The sequence below is a fragment of the Nelusetta ayraudi genome, unplaced genomic scaffold (assembly GCF_046127955.1).
Source record: "Nelusetta ayraudi isolate G7.1 ecotype Tasmania unplaced genomic scaffold, CSIRO-AGI_Nayr_v1 ptg000110l, whole genome shotgun sequence".
NCBI classification, from domain to species: Eukaryota; Metazoa; Chordata; class Actinopteri; order Tetraodontiformes; family Monacanthidae; genus Nelusetta; species Nelusetta ayraudi.
Window position 1 is genome coordinate 50,637 of NW_027466160.1, and position 21,864 is coordinate 72,500.

The 21,864-nt window shown below is 54.3% G+C and overlaps 5 protein-coding genes across 18 annotated transcripts in view; 3 read left to right on the forward strand and 2 right to left on the reverse strand.

Annotated features, from left to right (window-relative positions):
- Nucleotides 1-21: 21 nt before the first annotated feature.
- On the reverse strand, nucleotides 22-3,714 carry LOC142903422 (guanine nucleotide-binding protein G(olf) subunit alpha-like). Of its 4 annotated transcripts, none has more exons than XM_076049032.1 (13): nucleotides 3,218-3,709; nucleotides 2,895-3,052; nucleotides 2,733-2,805; nucleotides 2,598-2,652; nucleotides 2,337-2,456; nucleotides 1,689-1,786; nucleotides 1,405-1,459; nucleotides 1,246-1,319; nucleotides 1,035-1,148; nucleotides 882-968; nucleotides 668-798; nucleotides 527-594; nucleotides 22-440 (listed from the first exon to the last, which is right to left on the reverse strand). In XM_076049032.1, exons 2-13 carry the CDS (start codon nucleotides 3,028-3,030, stop codon nucleotides 294-296), a joined length of 1,158 nt encoding a protein of 385 aa, XP_075905147.1. In that variant the 5' UTR covers nucleotides 3,031-3,052; nucleotides 3,218-3,709; the 3' UTR covers nucleotides 22-293. The 4 variants fall into 4 exon arrangements, with proteins under 4 accessions (XP_075905147.1, XP_075905146.1, XP_075905148.1 ...); XM_076049031.1 differs by having other exon boundaries at nucleotides 2,895-3,055; XM_076049033.1 differs by having other exon boundaries at nucleotides 882-1,002; nucleotides 1,090-1,148; nucleotides 2,895-3,055; nucleotides 3,218-3,702.
- sycp2l (synaptonemal complex protein 2-like) lies at nucleotides 3,511-7,546 on the reverse strand. 9 transcript variants are annotated; one of them, XM_076049022.1, is made up of 19 exons: nucleotides 7,274-7,545; nucleotides 6,937-7,053; nucleotides 6,728-6,841; nucleotides 6,507-6,611; nucleotides 6,367-6,391; nucleotides 6,204-6,283; nucleotides 6,015-6,103; nucleotides 5,848-5,882; nucleotides 5,617-5,759; nucleotides 5,502-5,551; nucleotides 5,368-5,413; nucleotides 5,204-5,296; nucleotides 5,017-5,089; nucleotides 4,792-4,934; nucleotides 4,564-4,684; nucleotides 4,338-4,387; nucleotides 3,977-4,022; nucleotides 3,806-3,905; nucleotides 3,511-3,648 (listed from the first exon to the last, which is right to left on the reverse strand). In XM_076049022.1, exons 1-19 carry the CDS (start codon nucleotides 7,316-7,318, stop codon nucleotides 3,618-3,620), a joined length of 1,506 nt encoding a protein of 501 aa, XP_075905137.1. In that variant the 5' UTR covers nucleotides 7,319-7,545; the 3' UTR covers nucleotides 3,511-3,617. The 9 variants fall into 9 exon arrangements, 5 of the variants coding, with proteins under 5 accessions (XP_075905137.1, XP_075905138.1, XP_075905136.1 ...); XM_076049020.1 differs by lacking the exon at nucleotides 3,511-3,648 and adding an exon at nucleotides 4,203-4,263 and having other exon boundaries at nucleotides 3,770-3,905; nucleotides 5,017-5,296; nucleotides 7,274-7,543; XR_012929238.1 differs by lacking the exon at nucleotides 3,511-3,648 and adding an exon at nucleotides 4,095-4,202 and having other exon boundaries at nucleotides 3,813-3,905; nucleotides 5,017-5,296.
- Nucleotides 7,547-8,010: 464 nt separating this feature from the next.
- Nucleotides 8,011-12,407, forward strand: gcm2 (glial cells missing transcription factor 2). The gene is made up of 8 exons (XM_076049025.1): nucleotides 8,011-8,145; nucleotides 9,572-9,635; nucleotides 9,733-9,921; nucleotides 10,304-10,416; nucleotides 10,719-10,844; nucleotides 11,129-11,385; nucleotides 11,457-11,709; nucleotides 11,823-12,407. Exons 1-8 carry the CDS (start codon nucleotides 8,053-8,055, stop codon nucleotides 12,117-12,119), a joined length of 1,392 nt encoding a protein of 463 aa, XP_075905140.1. The 5' UTR covers nucleotides 8,011-8,052; the 3' UTR covers nucleotides 12,120-12,407.
- A 4,204-nt stretch (nucleotides 12,408-16,611) lies between these two features.
- lrrc30a (leucine rich repeat containing 30a) lies at nucleotides 16,612-18,854 on the forward strand. The gene is made up of 8 exons (XM_076049036.1): nucleotides 16,612-16,626; nucleotides 16,768-17,096; nucleotides 17,177-17,308; nucleotides 17,671-17,784; nucleotides 17,848-17,982; nucleotides 18,094-18,227; nucleotides 18,312-18,360; nucleotides 18,526-18,854. Exons 2-8 carry the CDS (start codon nucleotides 16,950-16,952, stop codon nucleotides 18,673-18,675), a joined length of 861 nt encoding a protein of 286 aa, XP_075905151.1. The 5' UTR covers nucleotides 16,612-16,626; nucleotides 16,768-16,949; the 3' UTR covers nucleotides 18,676-18,854.
- Nucleotides 18,855-19,822: 968 nt separating this feature from the next.
- The window catches only part of LOC142903415 (receptor-type tyrosine-protein phosphatase mu-like), a 45,179-nt gene continuing 43,137 nt past the window's right edge, over nucleotides 19,823-21,864 (forward strand). For all 3 annotated transcript variants that reach the window (XM_076049007.1, XM_076049009.1, XM_076049010.1), the window contains exon 1: nucleotides 19,823-20,121. In XM_076049007.1, the coding sequence (XP_075905122.1) occupies nucleotides 20,037-20,121 (85 nt within the window). In that variant the 5' untranslated portion in view covers nucleotides 19,823-20,036. The remainder of the gene's footprint in view (nucleotides 20,122-21,864) is intronic.

Sequence of the window (21,864 nt, forward strand, 5' to 3'; positions counted from 1 at the left end):
ACAGAAGAGTCAGCACTGGAATCTGGATTAAAGCAGTTTTTATTGAAGTTTCAGGGGGGAAATCTACTCATTAAATTCATCCTAGAGAGTTTAGTTTGAAGTGCTGCTGCTCCTGACTGTAAACACAGAACTACACTACCCACAATCCACTGCTACACACACACGCACACACATCAAAGCCAAGGGCCAGAGAGAGTCAGTGAATGTGCAGTTTGGTTCAAGCGGTGCGAGGAGCGGCTGAGGCCACCGGGCAGAGAGGTCACAGAGGTGGGCGGGGTCAGCCCAACGGCCAATCACAGCAGCTCGTACTGCCGTAGGTGCATCCGCTGGATGATGTCACGGCAGTCGTTGAAGACGCGGCGGATGTTCTCAGTGTCGACGGCGCATGTGAAGTGAGGGTAGCAGTAGTGTTTCCCGTCACCGCTGGCCGTGCTGATCCTCTGGGGGGCAACAGTGAGACAGGTCAGAGGGAGGGCAGGCAGACAGGTGGACGAGAGGAAGAGAGGGACGGGTGGTGGACTCTCACCAGGAACTGGTCCCTAATGAAGAACTTGGCTCTGGTCACACGAGGGTCTTCATCAGCCTCTGGAGCAGCTACACACACACACACACACACGCACTGATGTTTGTGTACATGTGGTGTGTGTGTGTGTATGTTTGTTCCTACCTTCTGCAGGTACTTGGTAATTTGTGTACTCGGGGAAGTAGTCCTCCAGTTTGGACTTGCCAGCCAGGATCTTGTCAGCCAGGACATCCTGCTTGTTCAGGAACAAGATGACTGAGATGGTCTTCAGGAACCTGCGGCCAATCAGAGGACAGCACAGCATGTCAGCCAGTCAGAGGGCCTGGTGGCCAGTCGGGAGGGGGCGTGGCCTAAGGACCTGTTGGTCCAGATGGATTTGAAGAGGTCCAGGGATTCCCTCAGCCGGTTGGTGGAGTTGTCCTCCCTGATCACCATGTTGTAGCTGCTGCTGGCCGCCACGAAGATGATGGCCGTCACGTCTGGGATGGAGGGAGGGAAGGGATACACGCACCACTCAGAAATGCACCCAATAAAGCCATCAGTGTGGGCGGAGCCCAAAGTCCCACCGTTAAAACACTGGATCCACTTCCTGCGCTCGTCTCGCTGTCCTCCCACGTCAAACATGCTGACAGGCAGGCAGACAGACAGGTGGCAGAGAGACAGACAGGACGTTAGTTCTCATGGCTTGGTGATAGGAGCAGGTCGGGGGGGGCGACGCTTACTGGAAGTTGACCTTGTCCACCTGGAACCTCGTTTCAAAGATTCCCGACGTGAGAACTCGACACCGCAACAAGTCCTTCAGAAGAAGAAGAAGAAATAGTTGCTGCCAGCAGACAAGAGGGGGCAGTGCAGTGCACGCTGAGATGTCATAGGTCACCAACCTGGTCAGTGGGTGTGTAGTCTGGCTTCCTGACTGAGTCCAGCTTGTCGAGGAAGCTGGAACACACACGCACACACAATCACAATAAGGGACAAGGAAACATGACTAAGCTCCTCGCCCCTGCTGTCCTCCCTCTTCCACACAGTCCAGGATCACCAGGGGTCATGACCCGCAGGACCCCTCGTCCACCTGAGATATCTCAAATTCTCCACTACTACTACTTGAGCCCCCTTACCTGTGTGTGTGTGTGTGTGTGTGTGTGCGTGCGTGTGTGTGCGTCCTCACTATTGAGCGCAGTCGATCAGCTGGTACTCATTGGAACGTTCGAAACAGGACTTGATGCCGTCGTCCTCCCACAGCTTCTGAGCATGCTCAAAGAACTCCTGACACACACACGCATGCACACACATACACACACAGACACACACACACACACACACACACACACACACACACACACACACACACACACACAATCAGCAGCTCAGTGGAGAGTAGGCAGCAGGAAATAGCTTGTTTTGTCTGAGTGTCTTTGGAGACTGAAGACGTTTGGCTAATGAGGTCTCAGGTGACGCACACTCACAGCCAGGCAGGTATGTGCGTGTGTGTGTGGTGTGTGCGTGCGTGCGTTGTGTGTGTGTCCCTCGTCAACTTGTTACATCATGTCATTAGTCCATTCAAACGAAAACAAAGTGTGTCTTGTGGCGGGCGGACGACCGCTGCAGTGCACCTGTCCGCCACCAGGGGTCGCCTCTTTCTTTAAAGAGCCCAGACATGGTGGTGGTGATGACATCATCAACAGGAAGCTCCTGATGCTGCTGCTGCTGCTGCTGCATCATGATTGGCTGACTTGTTGAAGTGCGATAGTTTCCAACCGCCGGGGAACAACGTGTGTGTGTGTGTGTGTGTGTGTGTGTGTGTGTGTGTTCCTACCTCTGTGTACTCAAAGTCTGACAGCGGCGCGATGCTCTTGATGTAGTCGACTCTGAACTGATTGGCCGGGTTACCCAGGGGGACGGGCGGAGTCAGGGTACTCATGGCCGACACGATGGTCTGTGGGCACACACACACACACACACACACACACACACACACACACACACACACACACACACACACACACACGCATCAGCCTAAAGCTGCCCAGTGCATGATGGGATGGCTCTGGACTCGGCCCGGGATCATGTGACCCACCACAATGGCGTCCTTCACGTTCTTCCTGATATCCTGGGTCTTCTGCTTCTTCTCCCTGAACAGCAGCAACACAATGCACATCTGCAGTCACAACAGCAACGCAGCGACAAGGTGAACACCGTGGCTGAGACTCACTCAGTGTTGAAACCGTCGACGTGGAGGATCCTCATCTGCTTGACGATGGTGCTTTTACCTGATTCACCTGCACCTGCACTCAGGGGGCAGACAGACAGGCAGTCAGGCAGGCAGACGGGTGGTCAGACAGACAGACATACGGCGGGTGGATGGCTGCCTCACCCAGCAGCAGCAGCCGGTGTGTGGCCTTGTAGGCCTGTCTCTCCTTCTGCAGCTGCTTCTCGATCTTCTTGTTGGCCTCCCGCTTGGCCTTCTCGTCCAGACGTTCCTCCTCCGTCTTCCCCCCCAGACAGCCCATGACCACCTGACCAGGAGCTCACCTGCTGCACACACACACACACACACACACACACACACACACACACTTGTGTGTCAGCCTCCCCCTCTCCTCAGACCAGAAGAAGCAGAAGAAAAAGAAGGAGAAGAAGAAGCAGAAGAAAAAGAAAAGGCAGAAGAGAAGAAGAAGACAAAGCGGTGTAGCCCACCTGCAGCTGCTGGTCACCTCCAGGACGTCCATCCACCTGGACCAGACAAGACCGGACGGGACCAGACCAGGTCAAACTCCTCAGCCAATCAGCAGCTTCCACAGTGGTCAGGCCCACTTCAGCTCCAGTGGCGGGACACAACTGGTCCTGGTGGCGTCTCTCCCCAACACGTCTCCTTCGTCGGACCGGGGAGGAGGAACACCTGGGGCGAGTGCCGCTCAGGCTCCGCCCCCCCCTCTCCCGCTCATTAGTGAGTCCTGGTTGGCTGCTTGTCTTCAGGGACGCTACTGTTGTCTCCCTCTGGTGTCACTCTGCAGCCTGACAACCAGAAACAAAACTGGTCCCAGTTGAGGAGCGCCGCCCTCCACCAGTGGAACCAGCAGCAGCAGCAACACCTCCTTCACCTCCTTCCACCGCTGCTCTGTCGCCGCCTAGTGGTCAGCGTCACTCAGTCACACACAGTCACTATTCATTTGCTTCATTAGATTTAATTTTTTTTTTTTACAAATTAACCCCGAAGTGAAAATTAATTCACTGGATGTAACAAACAAAAAAAAAAGCAGCTGATCTTCTCCTCCTCCTCGTCACTGATTGGCTGGTGCACCAGGGCGCTCAGAACCACCTCTAAACTGGATCCTGCTGGTGGGAACTTGTTTGAACTGGATTGTCGGGAACTTTGCAAGAGGTCCTGAAGACAGAGAACCACAGTCACTACAGACCCAGGGTGTGTGTGTGTGTGTGTGTGTGTGTGTGTGTCACCTGAGTTCTCCAGTGTTGCTCTTCTCCAGTCCTGAGTCCTCACTTCCTGTAGAGACAGGAAACGGATCAGAACCTAACTCCCTCTCCTCGCCACGCGAGGGCAGAACCAGGATCAGACCTGGATTACGGACTGCCAAATTTCCCCAGTGTCCACTCCAGTGCTTCAATGAAGCCGGTTCCTGGAGTCACCACTCTGCTGTTGGCCTGCAGGAGGAGGGTTTCTGACCTGAGTGGTGGGGAGGAGTCACGTGACAGAAGTGGTCAAACAGGAAGTCGGAGTAGTTTTCCTGGAAACAACAACAACAACAAGATACACATCAAACTGCAGGTCAAAGGTCACACAGCTGCAGGTGACACTGACCTTGATGACGCTGCAGCCGTCATCGCTGCTGGGCGACGACAGCGGCAGAACTGCAGGCAGATAGACAGACAACCAGGCAGGCAGGCAGACAGACAGACAGACAGACAAGCATGCAGAGATACAGGTAGACAGACATGCAGGCAGGTAGGCAGACAGACAGACAGTCATCACTGTGCTGCAGTGGCGGTGGTGTTGGCAGCAGGGGGCAGCGCTGTGCCAGCCTCACCCTTCAGTTTGCTAGTGTTCCGACTCTTCCTCTTTTTTCTGTAAACTTTGACTCTCTGTCTGAGCGGGCGGTTGATGGACGAGGCTGTGGCTCTTCTGGGGGAGGAGCGTCTCCTGGTCAGCTGACACAGAGGGAAGAGGAGGGAAAAGGGGAGGAGAGGACAGGGCGAGGTGAGGCCTCGGCTCTCGGCGCCCCCTGCAGGACGAGGCCCAACCGACTGTAACTCACCGTGAACACTCTGCCAGCGGCCTCCTCCACAGCTGCCTGGCGCTCCAGGTCAAAGGTCAGCTCCACCCTCTGGCCCCTGCTGCCCTGGTGCATGATGGGAGTCTTCAGCTGCACGCCCAGGACCACCTCTGGCCCACGGAAACCTGGGAGAGTTTCACTCACAGCAGCTGTCCAGCCTGTGTGCGCATGTGTGTGTGTGTATGTGCGTGCGTGCGTGTGTGTTACCGTTCTGTCTGTGTCGCACACTGTAGTGAGTCACCTCCTCCCTCGCTAGGTTGACCGACGCCCACAGGGAACCCTCCACACACACACACACACACACACACACACACACACACACACACTTACTGACCGACTCCTGCAGGACGTCAGAGGAACTGCAGGCCACACATCTACCACCTGGTGGCGCTACCTTGGGCTCGTCAATGAAGAAGCTCACACTTCCCGAACCCAGGTTGAAATCCACCCAGAACTGCTCCACCTGGTCGCCCTGTGGAGGGATCAGCTGAAGGAGGAAACAGACAGTCAGTCAGTCAGTCAGGCAGTCAGTCAGTCAGGCAGCTCTCAATGTCGAACCTCGGTGACGTCCAGGAACGCTCTCAGACAGCGGAAGCTGTAGACCCTGGGGACAGAAGAGGGCGCTAATGAGGTGCTGAGCTCTGACTGGCTGCGACTGAAGCTTCCGGAAGGTTACAGCAGGTGTTACTCACCGCTGGTCTCCATCCGAACTGTTGAGGACGTTCAGGAAGCGGCGACAGTCCTGCAGACAGATACGTCAGGGGAGGCGCCACAGACAGACAGACACACAGACACACAGACACTCACCAACTCAAAGTCCTTGTCTCTGATGTCACAGAAGGCGTCGCTGATGTCACGGCAGGGGAACCACTGATTGGCTCTCAGCCGGCGCTCCTTCCTGGGTGTCAGGCGACAAAGAGCCTCTGATAGGCTGGCCTGCAGCTCGTAGTCTGCAGCAGATAGACAGGCAGGAGAACAGGCAGACAGGCAGGCAGAAGTAGACAGACAACACAACTGGACCAGAGAACACACACTCACCTCCTGCTGTCAGGACGGCCGTTGCCATCTCACACCTGACACACACACACACACACACACACACACACACACACACACACACACACACACACACACACACACACACATAAAGTGTGTGTTGGTCTGTGGTTGTGTTGCAAGTGTGTCACAGCGTGCGGTTGTGTTACAGTGTGTGGTCGTGGCTCCGCCCACTCCGGAGGCTGTGCCTGTGATTCTTATCCAGTGCCTCCAGGATGCTGTTGATGGTCCTGATGGCCTGGAAGGACCAGACAGAGCTGCGGCTTAGCACCCCCTGGTGGTGGACACAGCAAACAGCGCCACCCCAGTGGTGGTGGTGGACCGGACTGGTCACTTACCTCCAGCCTGAGGGGGAAGTGGAGCTCTTGGTCCCGACAGAACTGGGTCAACTGGGCCAGGAGGACAGACAGCTGACTGACTGAGAGACAGACGGGCAGACGGGGTTGGTTCACAGCAAGTCATGTGACTCAGGAAAACTATTTTGAATGAAGAGGCACTGACCAGGTAGGGGCCCTCCAGCCAGCAGCTGACAGACAGACAGACAGAAAGACAGACAGGTGAGTGAGGAAGCGTAGAGGCTCAGCTGGGCCCTGATTGGCTGAAATGACGTTGACGAGAAAATCTCCCAGCATGCTCCTCACCAGGAAGTAGTCGAAAAAAGCCTCTGCAATGTTCAACAAAGGGGTGGACCTTCTCCGCAGATCAGAGGTCAAGAGGTCACGGAGGACTTCAAACCAGCCTAACAGCTGGACGGACAGACACACACACACACCACACGGGATGAGTAGAGATGACTGATTGGCTGGCAGCTCACACTGTGAGGGCGATGTCGTCATGCGTGATGACATCACAGCCCAGCCACCTTGGCGGTCAGTCCTCGGCTGATCAGGGTCTCCAGGTCCGCTTGTCTCCTGGACAGGATCTCCAGACTCCTGAAGACCAGCAGGACTCTGCTGGATGTTCCAGACCGAAGGTTCTGACAGGGAGCAGCAAGAGTGAGAGTGAGAGAGAGACACACACACACACACACACACACACACACACACACACACAGGTGGGTGGGTCAATCACCCTGGTGGTCAGCTGGTCCAGCTGCTTGAGGGCGGTGACTGACAGCTGCTCCCTCTGCAGGAGAGACACCAAGCCTGCAGCTTCTCCTTGCAGCAGCACCTCCATCTCCACCTGCAGCTGCACACGCAAACACACCTTTAGTGCCATTGCCCTGCCACTAGGGGGCGCTGTCCACCTGGAATTGTTTGTCCCGCGCCCTGGTTGTTCTACCCAGGACAGAACCTGTTGCGTGCCGGTGCGGTTCTGGTGACGTCACCGATCAATAAGAGTCCCGAAAGTCTACAGAGGTATGAATGAAAGCAGCTACTCGACCACTTCGACTTCAACATTCACTCACCATCCTCGCGTCATTCGTCGACATGTCCGGTTGGCGCGCGTACATGCGCACCTGCCGCTCGTCAAGTGATCAGAGCGACAAAACGGCGCAGGCGCACAACCACCACCTGAGCCACGATCAGGAGTCCATTAGGCGTCAATGACGTCGAGGACTCTGATCAAGTCAACAGGACAGTCAGACCAGCAGTCGGACAGACAGGCAGGCAGTCAGTCAGTCAGTCAGGCAGGCAGTCAGGCAGGCAGACAGTAAGTGAGGCCAGGTCTCCTGTCAGCTTTTTATTGATGAATAATGAGTTTGTTTGTTTTAGGAGCAACATTGAATGTTTACACCACACACACACACACACACACACACACGCAAACACACACCATACACGCACTCTTTCTCTCTCACACACACGTACACACTCACTCACGCAGCGATACATCAGCAATACGGCGTCATGAATCGATATCAGAACATTATCATCATGATCTGCTGATGGGCCGATAGATCGATCACATTGACAATAATCAATATTCACACCAAAGAGCAGCACAGTGACGCCCTCCTGGCCCGCCCCCTAACCCCGCCCTCCTGAGCTCGAGCCCCGCTCACCTGTAGCTTCACTATCCACCTGGGAGTCACCGCGGCTGCACGCGAGAGGCGCGCGCGCTCAACTGGGACCCAGCGGGACTCCAGGACCGGAACCAGACGCGGGACTCCAGAACTTCAGCAGCAGAACCACCTGAGCCCAGGCCCAGAGCAGCCGGACCCGGAGCGGGACCGCGAGCCGGAGGATGTCCCGGGCCGAGGAGCGCGAGGACGCAGACTGTGTGTGTTCCGTCGGCATGAAGTTCACGTGGGACATCAACGACCCCAAACTACCGCAGGTACCAATGTGCGACCACCGCTAGTCAATATGTTGAATGTGGATCGATCCAGCAGCAGCAGAGTTCGGTCCCAATAGAAGCCATCGATCACTGATCACGATGCTGCTGACCACAAAGCGGATTAAAAACAAATAAAAAAATCCAAAGCAGTTTAAAATCAAACTCATTTAAAATTACGAGTCTCAATTTTATTTAAAACAAACTTCCGGTCCGCAATAAACGAAAACTAAAATAAGAGAGGAAGAAATTTGTTTTTGATAATATTTTGTCATTCTGACGATTATAATAATAATAATAATAATAATAATAATAATTATTATTATTATTATTATTATTATTATTATTATTTTTCGACACCTTCAGCAGTGGTTTTTCTTTTTAAAATTAGAAGGAATTCACGGCAGACACTTGATCAGCTTTGATTATGGATAAATATTACAATCAGTGACGGAACTGACGATGATGATGATTATTCATTTCAGCCAAACTCAGTTGAATCCAGACAGATTCATCTGGATTTTTCCTGATCATTTTTTTTAGTTATTATAATAATTATGAAAATTATTTTTCCTAAAGTCAGAATTTTACATCACACTGCAGTGAGAATATCTAATTATTATATTTATAAAGTATATATATGAATTATATATGTAATCATATATATTATAAATATATAAATAATATATATAATACATTTTAGATATAGCAATATATTTAATGTACACTTTATTAATAAATAAGGAATCATTATTTTTTGAAAAGATAAATACTATTAAGAGATGTCATTCTCAAGCTGCTGTTAACAACTTTCTGTCTTTGTTTTGAAACGTCTTTTTATTTTGTTGCCTTTAAAAAGCAGCCAACATATTATTACATATATTTCTAATTCTCATATTTCTTTTTAAATTTTGAGAAGGAAACAAATTAAATTGCGAGCGAATTCCTCCTTCCATTAATTCGACAGCGGCGCACAACGACTGAACGACAACCGTGCCTCAGTTCAGAGCACAATAAATTAATTGATTATCAGAGTTATCAACCTAGTTAATGTTGTGTTGTTTATTTTATGTTCAAAATCTTTATTTTCAGAATAAAAAGCTGATTTTTTTAATTACATATCTGGATTTATTCTAATCAGCACATTTTCTGAAACAGTCGAGACGATTATTTTCTTTAGAGGGTAGCTGAAGGTCGAGTGTGTGTGTTGTGTGTTGTGTGTGTGTGTGTGTGTGTGTGTTTGCTGACTCACTTCTTCTTGTGTTGTTGCTCAAACACTCAAAACTGGTTTTTATACTTTTGTTTTCAGTCAAAGCAAAAAGCATCAAAGACAGTCGTTCAAGTGTCCATCAGCTGATCTCAGGCGGTCAGCTGATCAATATCTGAAGTGACCACAAGTGTGTGTGTGTGTGTGTGTGTGTGTGTGCAGGACATCAAGCAGCTGGATGTCTTCCAGGAGTGGACCGATGGCTATGTGCGCTTCATCTACAGCGGTGAGTGAGCTGCCTCCTGATTGGTTGCTGCTGCTGCTGCTGCAGTGATACACACGGTTGTGTTGTGTTGACTTTGTGTGTGTGTGTGTGTGTGTAGCGGAGGACAAGAACGCACAGCGCCACCTGTCTGGCTGGGCCATGCGCAACACCAACAACCACAACTGCCAGATCCTGAAGAAGTCGTGCCTGGGGGTGGTGGTCTGCTCACGCAGCTGCTCGCTGCCCGACGGCTCCCGCCTGCAGCTGCGCCCCGCCATCTGCGACAAGGCCCGGCAGAAGCAGCAGAGTGAGTCCCACCCGGCCCGGCCCGGCCCAGCCCTGCACGGCTCTGGCCCGGCCCAGCTCAGCCCAGCCAGGCCCAGTGTATATATTATATATACATGTGTATATATATATATACACATGTATATATATAAAATGTATTATATATGTTTATAATATATTATGTATAATTACATATATAATTAATATATATACTTGCTGTACATAGTAATTATATATTCTCACTGTATGAGAGTATCACAGTGTCTGCCGTGAATTCCTTCTCATTTAACACAAGACCACTGTTGTGGTGCCTCAGCCCGGCCCCGCCCACCACAGCCACGTCCCGCCCACCCCAGCCAGGCCCCGCTCACCTCTGTGTGTGTGTGTGTGTGTGTGTGTTGCAGAGAAGTTGTGTCCGAGCTGCAACGCCACCCTGGAGCTGCTGCCGTGTCGAGGACACTCTGGATACCCCGTCACCAACTTCTGGAGGGTGGACGGCAAGGCCATCTTCTTCCAGGTCTTTGCCCACTCTGGCCACGCCCACTCTGGCCCTGCCCCCTCCTCCCACCTAGTAGTTCCAACCAGTGTGAAAAGGTCCTGCTCTGGAGCAGACTGAGAGCAGACTGCCACCCACCAGGTTCAGAAATAATCTGGTCCTGAATCTGGTCCTGGACCTGGTCTTGAACATGGTTCTAAAGGTGGTTCTGACTGTGGTGATGCGTCCAGACAGAATTCTCTTGAACTTGGAGGTGAACTTGGTGGAACCAGGTCGACCGTGATACTGATGTGGTGTTTTTCTTCTTCTGGTTGGTCCTCCAGGCCAAAGGACTCCACGACCATCCTCGACCAGAATCCAAGTCCGAGACTGAAGCCAGAAGAAGTTCTGTGAAGAGACGAGTCAGTTCGCCACCGTTCACCACTAAGAGGCGGCTGATCGAACCGCAGGTAGTCCACTGGGGCAGGGCCAGGACCTGGGGCTGGTTCAGGGACAGGGACAGGACCTAGGTCTATGAGGTTATGATCCGGATCAGATTCAGGAATCAGGAGCTGGGCCTTGTAAGGATTAGGGCCTGGGTCTGGTTTTGGTCTTTTGGGTAAGAGACAGGGCCAGGACCTGGGTCTCGTTCAGGTTCAGGTTCAGGATCAGGGTCAGGATCTTTTTCAGGTTTCAGATCAGGGTCTGAACCAGGTATTACTGGCACTGCTGACTTCCTGGTCTCCGCCCCTAGGCACTAGGCCCCGCCCTCCTGTCGTGCGTGGACCCGTCAGACAGGCTGTCCTTCATGGAGCCCAGCTTCCCTCAGCATTACCCAGCATTCCAGAGCCCGGAGCCCTACTACAGCCCCCACAATGCACTTGGGGAGCCTCCCGCTGGGCTCCAGAAGGCGGCCAATCCCAGGCTGTACGTGAGCCGGCCAAGCTACGACTTCCAGGGGTACCTGACCTCGCCCTCCTACCCCATGACCTCTGACCTCTGCGACCCCAGGTGAGCTCCCGCTGTCGGTCTGAGGCGATTCTGAGACCCGGTCATCGTAACCCGTCTGTGGTGTGTTTCAGGGTGACGCCGGTGCTTGGCTCTGCCCCCTCCTCCTCCTCGGCTCCTCTGGGCTCTTCCTCCTCCTCCTCCACGGGCTCCGCCCCCTTCGATCCTCAGGTCAAACCGGGCTGGAAGGACTTGCTTAAGGGCTCTGCCCCCTATGCCACCGACAACCACCACTACTACAGCACAGAGTACCCCTGCCGTTACCCCAGCAATGCCACTGGCTCCCCAGCGGGGGCGCTGCAGACCATCATCACCACCACCACCAAGGTGGGTCCATGGGTGGGTCCGCCACCCTCTGTTTGGTCCTGACACCCCCTGGCTCTGACCCCTCGTCCCGCTCTCGCTCTCTCTCTCACTCCCACTCTCTGTCTCTCGCCCAGGTGTCCTACCAGCCTTGTGCTCCACCCAAAGGGGCGGGGCTCCCCGGCTGCTCCGCCCTGCTGGACGACGCCCCCCCACCGCCGCACCACCACCACCCCTCATCATCCTCCGCCTCCTCCTCCTCCTTCTCCACAGAAGTGAAGGTGATGGATGAGGCAGGGGGTGGAGTCATAAAGTCTCTGGCCTTCCCGCCACCACCCCTCCCCCCCGAGGCACCGCCCACCAAGCCAGAGCGGCATGACGCCTATGACTACCGCTATGGCTACGCTAATGCGTACCGCTATGATGACTACTGATGCTGATACTGATACAGGAGGCAGGACACACGGACACTGAGGGGACGAAGCCTTGCGCCCCCTGCAGGTGGATGGAGGCGATGCGCCCCCAACTGGGATCTCCCCTGAACTGCTGCTGCAGTGTGTGTTGAGGAGTCGCTGCATGGCAGCAGCAGCAGCAGCAGCAGCAGGTCTGGATGGACTGGACACTTAGCTCCGCCCTGACTCTGCCTTGACTCCGCCTCCACGTTATTTATTGTTGAACTGAGCAGCTGGACTTGAATTGAATAAAAAGATGAGTGACCAGAAGTTGTTCCTCTTCTCTGATGTGATGAATGAATGAATGAAGGAATGAGTGAAGGCTCCATGTTAAGACCATGCCAATGCTAACAGATAGCACCACTTAGCTAACCAACGGCAGTGCTGAGGCGCAAAAAACAGTTACCCCTCCATGTCTCATCCTTGACCATCGCCACTCAGCCCTCCATGATGTAACCAGCGAAGCGGGCCACAACCCTCCCGCCAGCCAGGGTTTGCTCCGCCCTCATTTTTGTCCCCCCTTTCCAAACACTTGGTAAAGTCCAAGAAAGACTTCAGTTTTCGCGACAAGTTGCCAAATGAGAACCCGGTGGCCCCTGCAGGGGCCGGGAGCTGCGGGTTGAGACCCTCCCACCCCCCGCACCCCCCTCCTCCTTCAAAGGTTGTTTAGGTTCTGGTCTGTGTGAGTCAGTGATGTTGTTTTGACAGCGGCGCGTCGGGACAGGAGGCCCCGCCCCCTCTGTGTCCTCGCCGTGAACCGCTGCAACTCTGTCACTACCTTCCATTAGCGCATTAGCCCCAAGCCCCGCCCACTTTCACACTGGCGCCGTCCGTCAGTACAGGATTGTCCCCAGACTCGGCCCCCTACCGGGTCACACACACACACACACACACGCACACACACCAGGTGAGTGCAGGTGAGCTAACCTTGATTGCGGCCAGCTGAGACGCTGCTGGGGCGAGGCTGGGCTCCGATTGGTTGCGGGGATGGTGGGGGGACGGGGGCGGGCTGCCGGGACTTGTGGGTTAGATGTTTTGGTGCTGCGGCTCCTCACCTGCAGCTCACCTGCGTCCAGGTGAGGACAGAGAGATAATCCTGCTGTAACTCAACCTCCTCCGCATCCTGCTGCTGCTGCTTATCTCCTCCATCTTCTGCTGCTGCTGCTGATCTTCATCACTGCTGCTCCTCACACGCACATCACCCCCCCGCCCCACCCTGCTAAAATAAATCATCCGTCCGTCATCCGACACCTTCAAAAACACCTTCACAGCAGCAGTAGCAGCAGCAGCAGCAGCCATCCACCGCCGTCTGATGTGGCGCCGACTAATGGATGTTTTCAATTTGACGCCACAGCCAGCGAATCACAACACAGAGAGAAAGAGAGAGAGAGAGAGAGAGACAGGTTGGGAGAGAGAGACAGGTAGAGAGAGACAGGGGTTGTTTGTGATGCGTTCACTGTTTGGGTTTTTTCCAACTCTCCTGAAAACTCTCCAGTGTGCAGCAGCAGTTCTGTAGCTGTGTAGTCAGGGGAGCTTTTGGTTGGTCGGTTGGTCCATCAGGTGACTTCTGGCCAACAGGAAGTTGAGTCGGCGCCGGTGCCCCACTGCATGCTGGGAAGTGGCGTCAGGTTGTTTACTGGAAGAGAACTGGAGGAACCAGTTCACTGTCCTCCGTCTGCTGCTGCTGCTTATCTGCTCCTCATCGCTTCATCTCCTCATCTCATCTCCTCCTCCTCGTCTCGCTGTCACGACTCGGCACGTAGGCACAAAGAGCCGCCGCTGCCGCCGCCAGCAGGACCAGCAGCAGCAACAGCAGCAGTAACATGCTGGTGGCTTTGATGTTCCTCCAAACAACTGGACTCACAAAACCCTGATGGTCCTCAGCTCTGGTCCTCCTCCAGCAGCTGGAGAGAGGACAGGAGCAGGAGCAGGACCAGGACTAGGTGCAGGACCAGGACTAGGAGCAGGAGCAGGAGCAGGAACAGGACTCGGTGCAGGACCACTGACTCGGTCTAGGAGCAGGAGCAGGAGTAGGAGCACGACTAGGTGCAGGACCAAAACCAGGTCTAGGACTAGGACAAGGACTTGGAGTAGAAGCAGAAGCAGAAGCAGAAGCAGAAGCAGGAGCAGGACCAGGAGCAGCAGTAGGTCTAGGACCAGGAGCTGGAGCAGGACCAGGAGCTGGAGCAGGAGCAGGAGCAGCAGGAGCATGAACAAGGGGCATGAGCAGGGGCAGGAACTAGACAAGAACCAGGGCCAGGAGCAGGAGCAGGAGAAGGAGCAGGACTGGGATCAGGAGCAGGAGCAGGAGCAGGACTCGATCCAGGACTAAGTCTAGGAGCAGGACCATGAGCAGGAACTAGATCAGGAGCAGGAGCAGGAGCAGTAGCAGAAGCAGAAGCAGGACTAGGTCCAGCACCAGGACAAGGACATGGGGCAGGACCAGGAACTAGAGAAAGACCAGGACCAAGACCAGGGTCAGGATCAGGACTGTGAGAAGGCAGCAGCTCCTCCTACTGGTGCTGCTTTGACAGAACAGGAAGTGTTTGAGGTCGAGTGAAGAAGAATGAAGTTTATCTTTCAGAGCAGAGAACCGGACGGACAGGACGAGTCTGGGCCTGGTGACGGGTCGGGGCGGAGCTTCAGGAGCCGCTAACCTGACCCGACTGCTCGTCTCATGAGGAGCCTGATGGACGGCTGAGGCTTGCTGCTGATTAGATGGGATGGGCGAGTGGGCGGAGCCTCCAGCAGCAGTGGACCAGCACCATCACCTCCTGCTGCTTCTTCTTCTATGGTCTTCAGCAGTAGCACAAAGTCTCTCACACACACACACACACACACACACACACACACACACACACACACACACACAAACTGGTCCAGGTGTGTCACTGTTACCTGCTCATAGTCACATGATGGATGCTGTTTGTCTGTCCTCCTCACTGATCCGCAGCTGGAATGTCAACCACGCTACACACACACACACACACACACAGCTTGTATCTGTAAATCTGTGTGTGTGTGTGTGTGTGTGTGTGTGTGTGTGTGTGTGTGTGTGTGTGTGTCAGCTCTGATTGGACTCACCTGTGCAGGTAATCTGGATAGGTTTGAAGACGTCCTTTTAATCAGAAGATCAGCTGACTGTTTGTAAACAACCTTGATGACAGGAGGACAGTTTGTGTGCGTGTGTGTGTGTGTGTGTGTGTGTGAGAGACAGTGACACACTCACTTCCTGTCTGTCCGCCACTTCCTGTCCTCTCCCACTTCCTGTTGCTGGGACCGACGACCTGGTGTTCAGTTGGAGTCAATGAGCCGAAGAAAAGACACAACAAACACAGAACTTCTCATCCAAACAGGAGAGGACGCACACACACACACCTGGACGCTCACCTGTGCTACTGCTGTTAGCTGTAAACATAAGGCTGCTGCACAGACTCGTCCATCACCTTCTGCTGTGAGCTCCTGGTCTCCAGAAGCAGAACCAGGAAGTGGAGCAGCACCAGTGTGTGTGTGTGTGTGTGTGTGTGAGAGAGTGTGTGTGTGTGGGTGTGATTGAAGCTGCAGTGAGAGTGTGTGAGAGCAGGGCAGCAGGTGGCCACTAGCGTTGGAGAGCATTAGCAGGAGGAGCAGATGAAAGGAAGAGGAGAAGAAGGAGGAGCAGCTCCGGGGCCTCCGCCTGGTCTGGAAGAAGCAGGAGCAGCAGGAGCTGCAGGAGCACCGTGGTGATGAAGAGGATGATGGGACAGATGAAAGGAGCAGCCTGATGGAGGTGAAGAGCGGCGGAGGAGCAGCTGCTGCCTCTGATTTAACCTCCCACACTCTCAGACCTTCATCAGGCTAATGCACCCTGAGGACATTACCCACAATCCTCTCTGGTTGCCTCCGAACAGGGACGGAACTACCCTGTTCTACTGGACAGGAAGAGGAGAAGGAGATGGCTCCCCCTGCTGCCCACAGGCCCACATTGCAGCTCCACCAGATGGATCCCACACTGGCGCCTACAGGCCCACACTGGAGCTCAATCAGGTGAACACAGGCCCACAGTGCAGCTACCCCAAGAACCCACAGTGCAGCTCCCCCAGATGGACACAGGCCCACAGTGCAGCTCCACCTTATGCTGCTCCACCTAGTGGCCACAGGGCCGAAACCGCAGCCCCAAACGAGCTGAGGATCAACCCACACTGCTGCGCCTCCTGCTGGAGGACAACTGAAGCTGGCTTGAGGCTCAAGTTCAACTTGAACTCGACACTGTGCGCGCGCAAACACACACACACACACACACACACACACACACACAGACCGACAGCAGCAGCTGTGTGTGTTTGTGTTAATCACACAGTGACCTGGTTGGCCAGCTCCACAGTGCTGATATACGTTGCCCCGCCCACCACACTCATACACACTGCACACTCCTCAGCTGAGACACAGACAGACAGACAGACTGACTGACTGACAGACAGGAGGCATCTTGCTGCTGTTGAGGCTCCAGGTAAGAGACAATGATGACGATGTTCCATCGTGTTGCTTCTCAAATCTGATTGGCTCAGCTGGAAGTTGTGTGAATTGTGTTGCAAACACCGGGCTAATGGTCAGTACGGTGAATGTGTGTCACATGGGCAACGCCACACAGGAAGAAAACCGTTGTGGTGGATGTGTGGCGACACGGAGGTTCCTCCTCTCACCAAAACAGCTGACTCCACCCAACAGGACCACCTGCTGGTCCAGTCAGAGCAGAGTGGACCAGACAGGGCTGACAGAGCTGCAGCAGGAGGATGAGAGGCGGCGCAGCGCTGTGATCGGAGCAGGGGAGAGATGGGTGGAGCCGTGTGTAAGGAGGAGGTGAAGGAGGAGAGGAGGAGTCTGAGGGAGGAGAACCTGAGCTCGGCTGACAGGATCAGGAAGATCATCGTCACCCAGTCTGGGTTCAACTCGCTGAGTCTGGCCCGCCGTGGGCTCAAGGTGGGAGGACGTGGGGGGGTGGGGGGGGGGTGTGTGGGCTACTGACACATCAGCTGCTGTGTGTGTGTATGTGTGTGCAGGAGGTTCCAGTGGAGCTGTGGGAGCTGCAGGAGCTGCAGAAGCTCAACTTGTCCCTCAACAGCCTGAAGGTGCTCCAGCCTGGCCTGGCGCTGCTCTCCAACCTGGTGGTGCTAAACCTGTGGGGCAACCAGGTACCAGATCAGACTCACTGATTGGCTGCCAGCTGGCGTTAAGCCCTGCCCACCTGGAGGCTCCTCCCACCTGCAGCTGCAGCTAATGGGGACAGATTTAAAGTTCTAATCTAGCAGGATCCAGTTTCCTTCCTGTCCTCTGCTGCTGCTGCTGCTGCTGCTGCTGCTCAACCTTCTCCTGCGACCTTCAGCCTCCAGCAGTTGACTGAATGCTGCCCCCTACTGGAGCACAGCACTGGATTGGAGGAGCAGGAGGAGCAGGAGCAGGAGCAGGAGGGACTGAAGATGATGATGATGATGATGATGATGATGATGATGATGTGTGTGTGTGTGTGTGTGTGTGTGTGTGTGTGCACGTGCAGCTCAGCAGCCTCCCTCCGCAGATCGGTCAGCTGACCAGACTCCGAGTCCTGTTTGCCTACAGGAACCAGCTGACGGAGGTTCCTGAAGAACTGGGCTCCTGCACGCAGCTGGAGGTAGCAGTGTGTGTGTGTGTGTGTGTGTGTGTATGAGTGACTCAGGTGTGTTGGTTACTGCAGGTGCTGAGTCTGGCCAACAACCAGCTGAGCTCCCTGCCGGCCTCCCTGTCCAGCCTGACCAGGCTGAAGAAGCTCAACCTCAGCCACAACCTGCTGCTCCACGTTCCGGCCTGCGTCTACAGCATGAAGGCCCTGGTAGCTCCTCCTCCTCCTCCTCCTCATGCCGCTTCTCCAACAGGCCCCGCCGACCACCTCACACCTTTCTGTCAACCAGTAATCAGCTCCTCCTTCCTTCCCTCCCTGCAGGTGTTCCTCCACCTGGCCTCCAACCATCTGGAGAACCTGGCGGAGAACATCCAGGCTCTGGTGCAGCTCAAGATCTTCATAGTGGAGGGGAACAGCCTGCACGCTGTGCCCAAGGCCCTCTGCTGCCTCAGCAGGTGACTCTGCCCACCTGCTAACTCCTCCTCCCACCCACTACTTAACTCCTTCCACCAGCTGACTCCTTTGATGTGTTTCTGCAGGCTGGAACTGCTGAACCTGGACTTCAACGACATCAGGGATGTTCCTCAGGTGAGCAGCAGGTCTCTATGAAGAACGGTATCCAGGTGATCACGATGATGGTGATGATTATGGTGGCGATGGTGATGGTGATGAAGATGGTGATGACAATGATAGTGATGTAGATGATGATGATGGCGATGATGATGATGATGGTGACTCCAGGTGTTCCTCCAGGAGATGCACCAGCTGTGGAGGCTGCAGAAGTTGGCCTGCCACCCGCTGGACAAAGGTCTCCACATCATCCACAACCCGCTGCTCAAACCCGTCAAAGAGGTGCTGGAGGGCGGCCTGAGCGCCCTCTACAGCTACCTGAGGGCTACCTGAGGGCCGGTTAGTGTGCGGGGCTGGGCAGCAGTCTCCTCAGGGTGGTGGTGGGGGGGTGGCATGATGTGCCTTTAGCGTCATATGGTTGTTGGACAGCTGACTTTGTCACCTGAACGCTGTTGCTGTTGTTGTTGACTGATCTGCTTGCCTGTATCACAATAAACACAAAAAACACACAACCGCGCTTCTTTGAGTGACTGTTACACAGTTGGTCCACCAGAGGGCAGCGCAGAGCCGCGAATCAACTCTTGAAAGAAGCACTTTGTGTGCGGCAGACACAGAGCCACTTTATCGCCTCGCCGTCATGACATGTGACCACGGGCGCATGCATGCACGCACGCACGCACGCACACACACCATTATCTGTCGCTAAATATTTTGGTCCTCACAGCTTCTCTTGTTTCCTCATCACAGCCTCAAACAGAGACACAGAGACAGAGACAGAGAGGGAGTGAGAATGAGAGAGAGAGTGAATGAGAGAGTGAGAATGAGAGAGAGAGAGAGAGAGAGAGAGAGAGCGAGAGTGAGAATGAGAGAGTGAGAGTGAGAGAGAGAGAGAGCGAGAGAGAATGAGAGAGTGAGAGACAGTGAGAGTGTGTGTGTGTGTGTGTGTGTGTGTGTGAGAGAGAGAGAGAGAGAGAGAGAGAGAGAGAGAGAGAGAGTGTGTGTGTGGTGTGTGTGTGTGTGTGTGAGTGTGTGAGAGCGTGTGGCCACAGCTCCGCCAGCTGCAGTATTCCGAGGCCGCCAGCAGGGGGCAGCATGGCGCCGGTGTGGGCCGGCAGCCTGTTGCAGGAGGCGGCTGCGTGTCGGAGCCGCGAGCCGCGAGACGCGACGAAAGGCGTCGGCAATGAGGAGTCGCGAGGACCCAGATAAATCCGCGGTGAGCGAGTCAGAAACACACGAGATTAAACAGCGACTGGAGGTCAAAAGTTCAAATAAAAAAAAAATAACTACAACTAAATAATTAACAATAAAATCAATAAAACTCATAAATTAGGAAGAAAACAATAAAACCGGAGCCTGGAAAAAAAAGTCTCTTCTTCCTCCCGCAGTAACAGAGGGGGAGGAAATGACCCCCCCCCCCCCTCGCCACTCTCTCGCCCCCTGTGACGTCAGCAGCAGCTGGCGGAGCGGAGTCAGTCCCTCTCTCCCTCTCTCTCCAGTGTCTAAAGGCAGACGGAGCGCAAACTGGGAGCGGAGCGACGGTGTTTGCGTGTGTGGCCGGCCGAGAGTGTGTGAGAGTCGGGTAGGAGCAGGAGCGGAGCACCGAGGAGGAGCAGCAGCAGAAGCAGCAGGAGGAGGAAGAAGAGGAGGAGCGGGAGGAGCAGCAGAAGTTGTCGGTAGTTCCTCGGCAGGAGAACATGGAGCGGAGCAGAAGTTTCCTGCCCGCGGTTCTCCTGCTGCTCTCACTGGGAGCGCCCGGCGGACGGGCGGACCCCTTCCGAGGTAAAAAGACCGGGGGTGAGGGAGACAGCCGAGGGTGAGACTGGGTGAGACTGGGTGAGACAGGGTGGGGGGAGTCAGACAGGCAGACAGGGAGGCTCTCCGGGTTTCCGGGTCTCCGCGTCGCCATCCAAGTTTCCAGCGAGAAAATCTCCCGCAGTAGAAACCTCCTCCTCCTCTTCTTCCTCCTCTTCCTCCACCTCCTTCTTGTCCTCCTTCTCCTTTTCCTCCTCCTCCACCTCCTTCCTTCCCTTCATTCTTCTTCTCTCCTTTTCTTCCTTCCCTCTTTTTCCTCCCTCCGCCACTTCTACCAAACTTTAATCATCAGCGGTCAGAATCAAACGGCTGAAATCTGACTCCAGGTCAGCAGACAGCTCTGTGTGTGTGTGTGTGTGTGTGTGTGTGTGTGTGTGTGTGTGTGTGTGTGGCGGGCTCCTGATGGCCCGATCGATCCGACACCCCCCACCCCCGCATTATTATTGGTTATTGATTCCGACGCCGCTCTGCGCGCCTTCACGCGCCGCGGGGGGCGTGTACTTGACACAATCGGTGGTGATCGATGGATCGATCGATCCGGCAGATTTTGATGTCATTGATCATCACTCGCATCTTGTTGTTTGTGCGCCAGTTTGATGGGGGACTGGGAGGCGTTCAGGGTCCATCTGGACGGGTGGGAATTTAGAGCACTGCTCATACCCTCCTGCAGGGGGCGCCACCAGGAGGAGGTGCTGCTCCCTGTTCACCTGCACAGGTCTCAAAGTCATGTGACCTCGTGAACTGAGACACTTGGACCTGTGTGTGTGTGTGTGTGTGTGCGCGAGGGGATGAAATGGCGGCTGTGCACTCAGCGCCGCTGTCCTGGTGGGCGGGGCTAAAGGACGGGCTACTGTCCCACTGGCTGGTGTTGCCAGGTTCTCTGCTAATGCTAATGCTAATGATAATGCCAATTGCAAATAAATTCAAACACCGACCGTCTTTGTGGCCGTGTTGCGTTGTCTCGCTGTTGTGTTGCTGCGGTGGTTGTCGCACTGCTGGAATTGTACCCTTGTTGTGGTGTGTACGTGTGTGTGTGGTTCTGTGTGTGTGTGTGTGTGTGTGTGTGTGTGTGTGTGTGTGTGAAACATCTGGACAACTCAAACCTGAAGTGTTGTGAGGCTCCGATTAAGAGACGTGTGTGTAATTAGAGCTGCTGTTAACTCAGCAACACACACACACACACACACACACACACAGTGTGTGAGGTCCCTGCTGTGTCCAGGTTGAGGACTGTCGCTGATTCAGGACCTTTTCCTGCTCTGCTACTGTGTGTGTGTGTGTGTGTGTGTGTTCAGGTGCAGTCAGCTCTTTGTTCTGTCTCGTCAGGTTTTTTAATGAAGCTCACACATTAAACACACAAACACACACACTATGAAGTCAGCTGCTGTGTGTGTGTGTGTGTGAGGCTCTCTCTGTGTTAACAACCTCTTTCTTCGTCACTTCCTCCTCCTCTTCCTCCACTTCCCCTCTGAGGTCATGTGGTTTCCTGCATCCAGGTCAAAACATCTTGGTCATGTGATCAAGGAAGTTACCTGTGTGTGTGTGTGTGTGTGTGTGTGTGTGTGTGTTCTCTGCTGATCACATGAATCTCTGATCATTCTCAGGCTGCAGCTTAAGCCAATTACAGCGATACGCACACACGCACACACACACACACACAGTAACCTTTAACAGTCTCGGTGTTCGAAGCAGTGTGTGGTCACATTGATC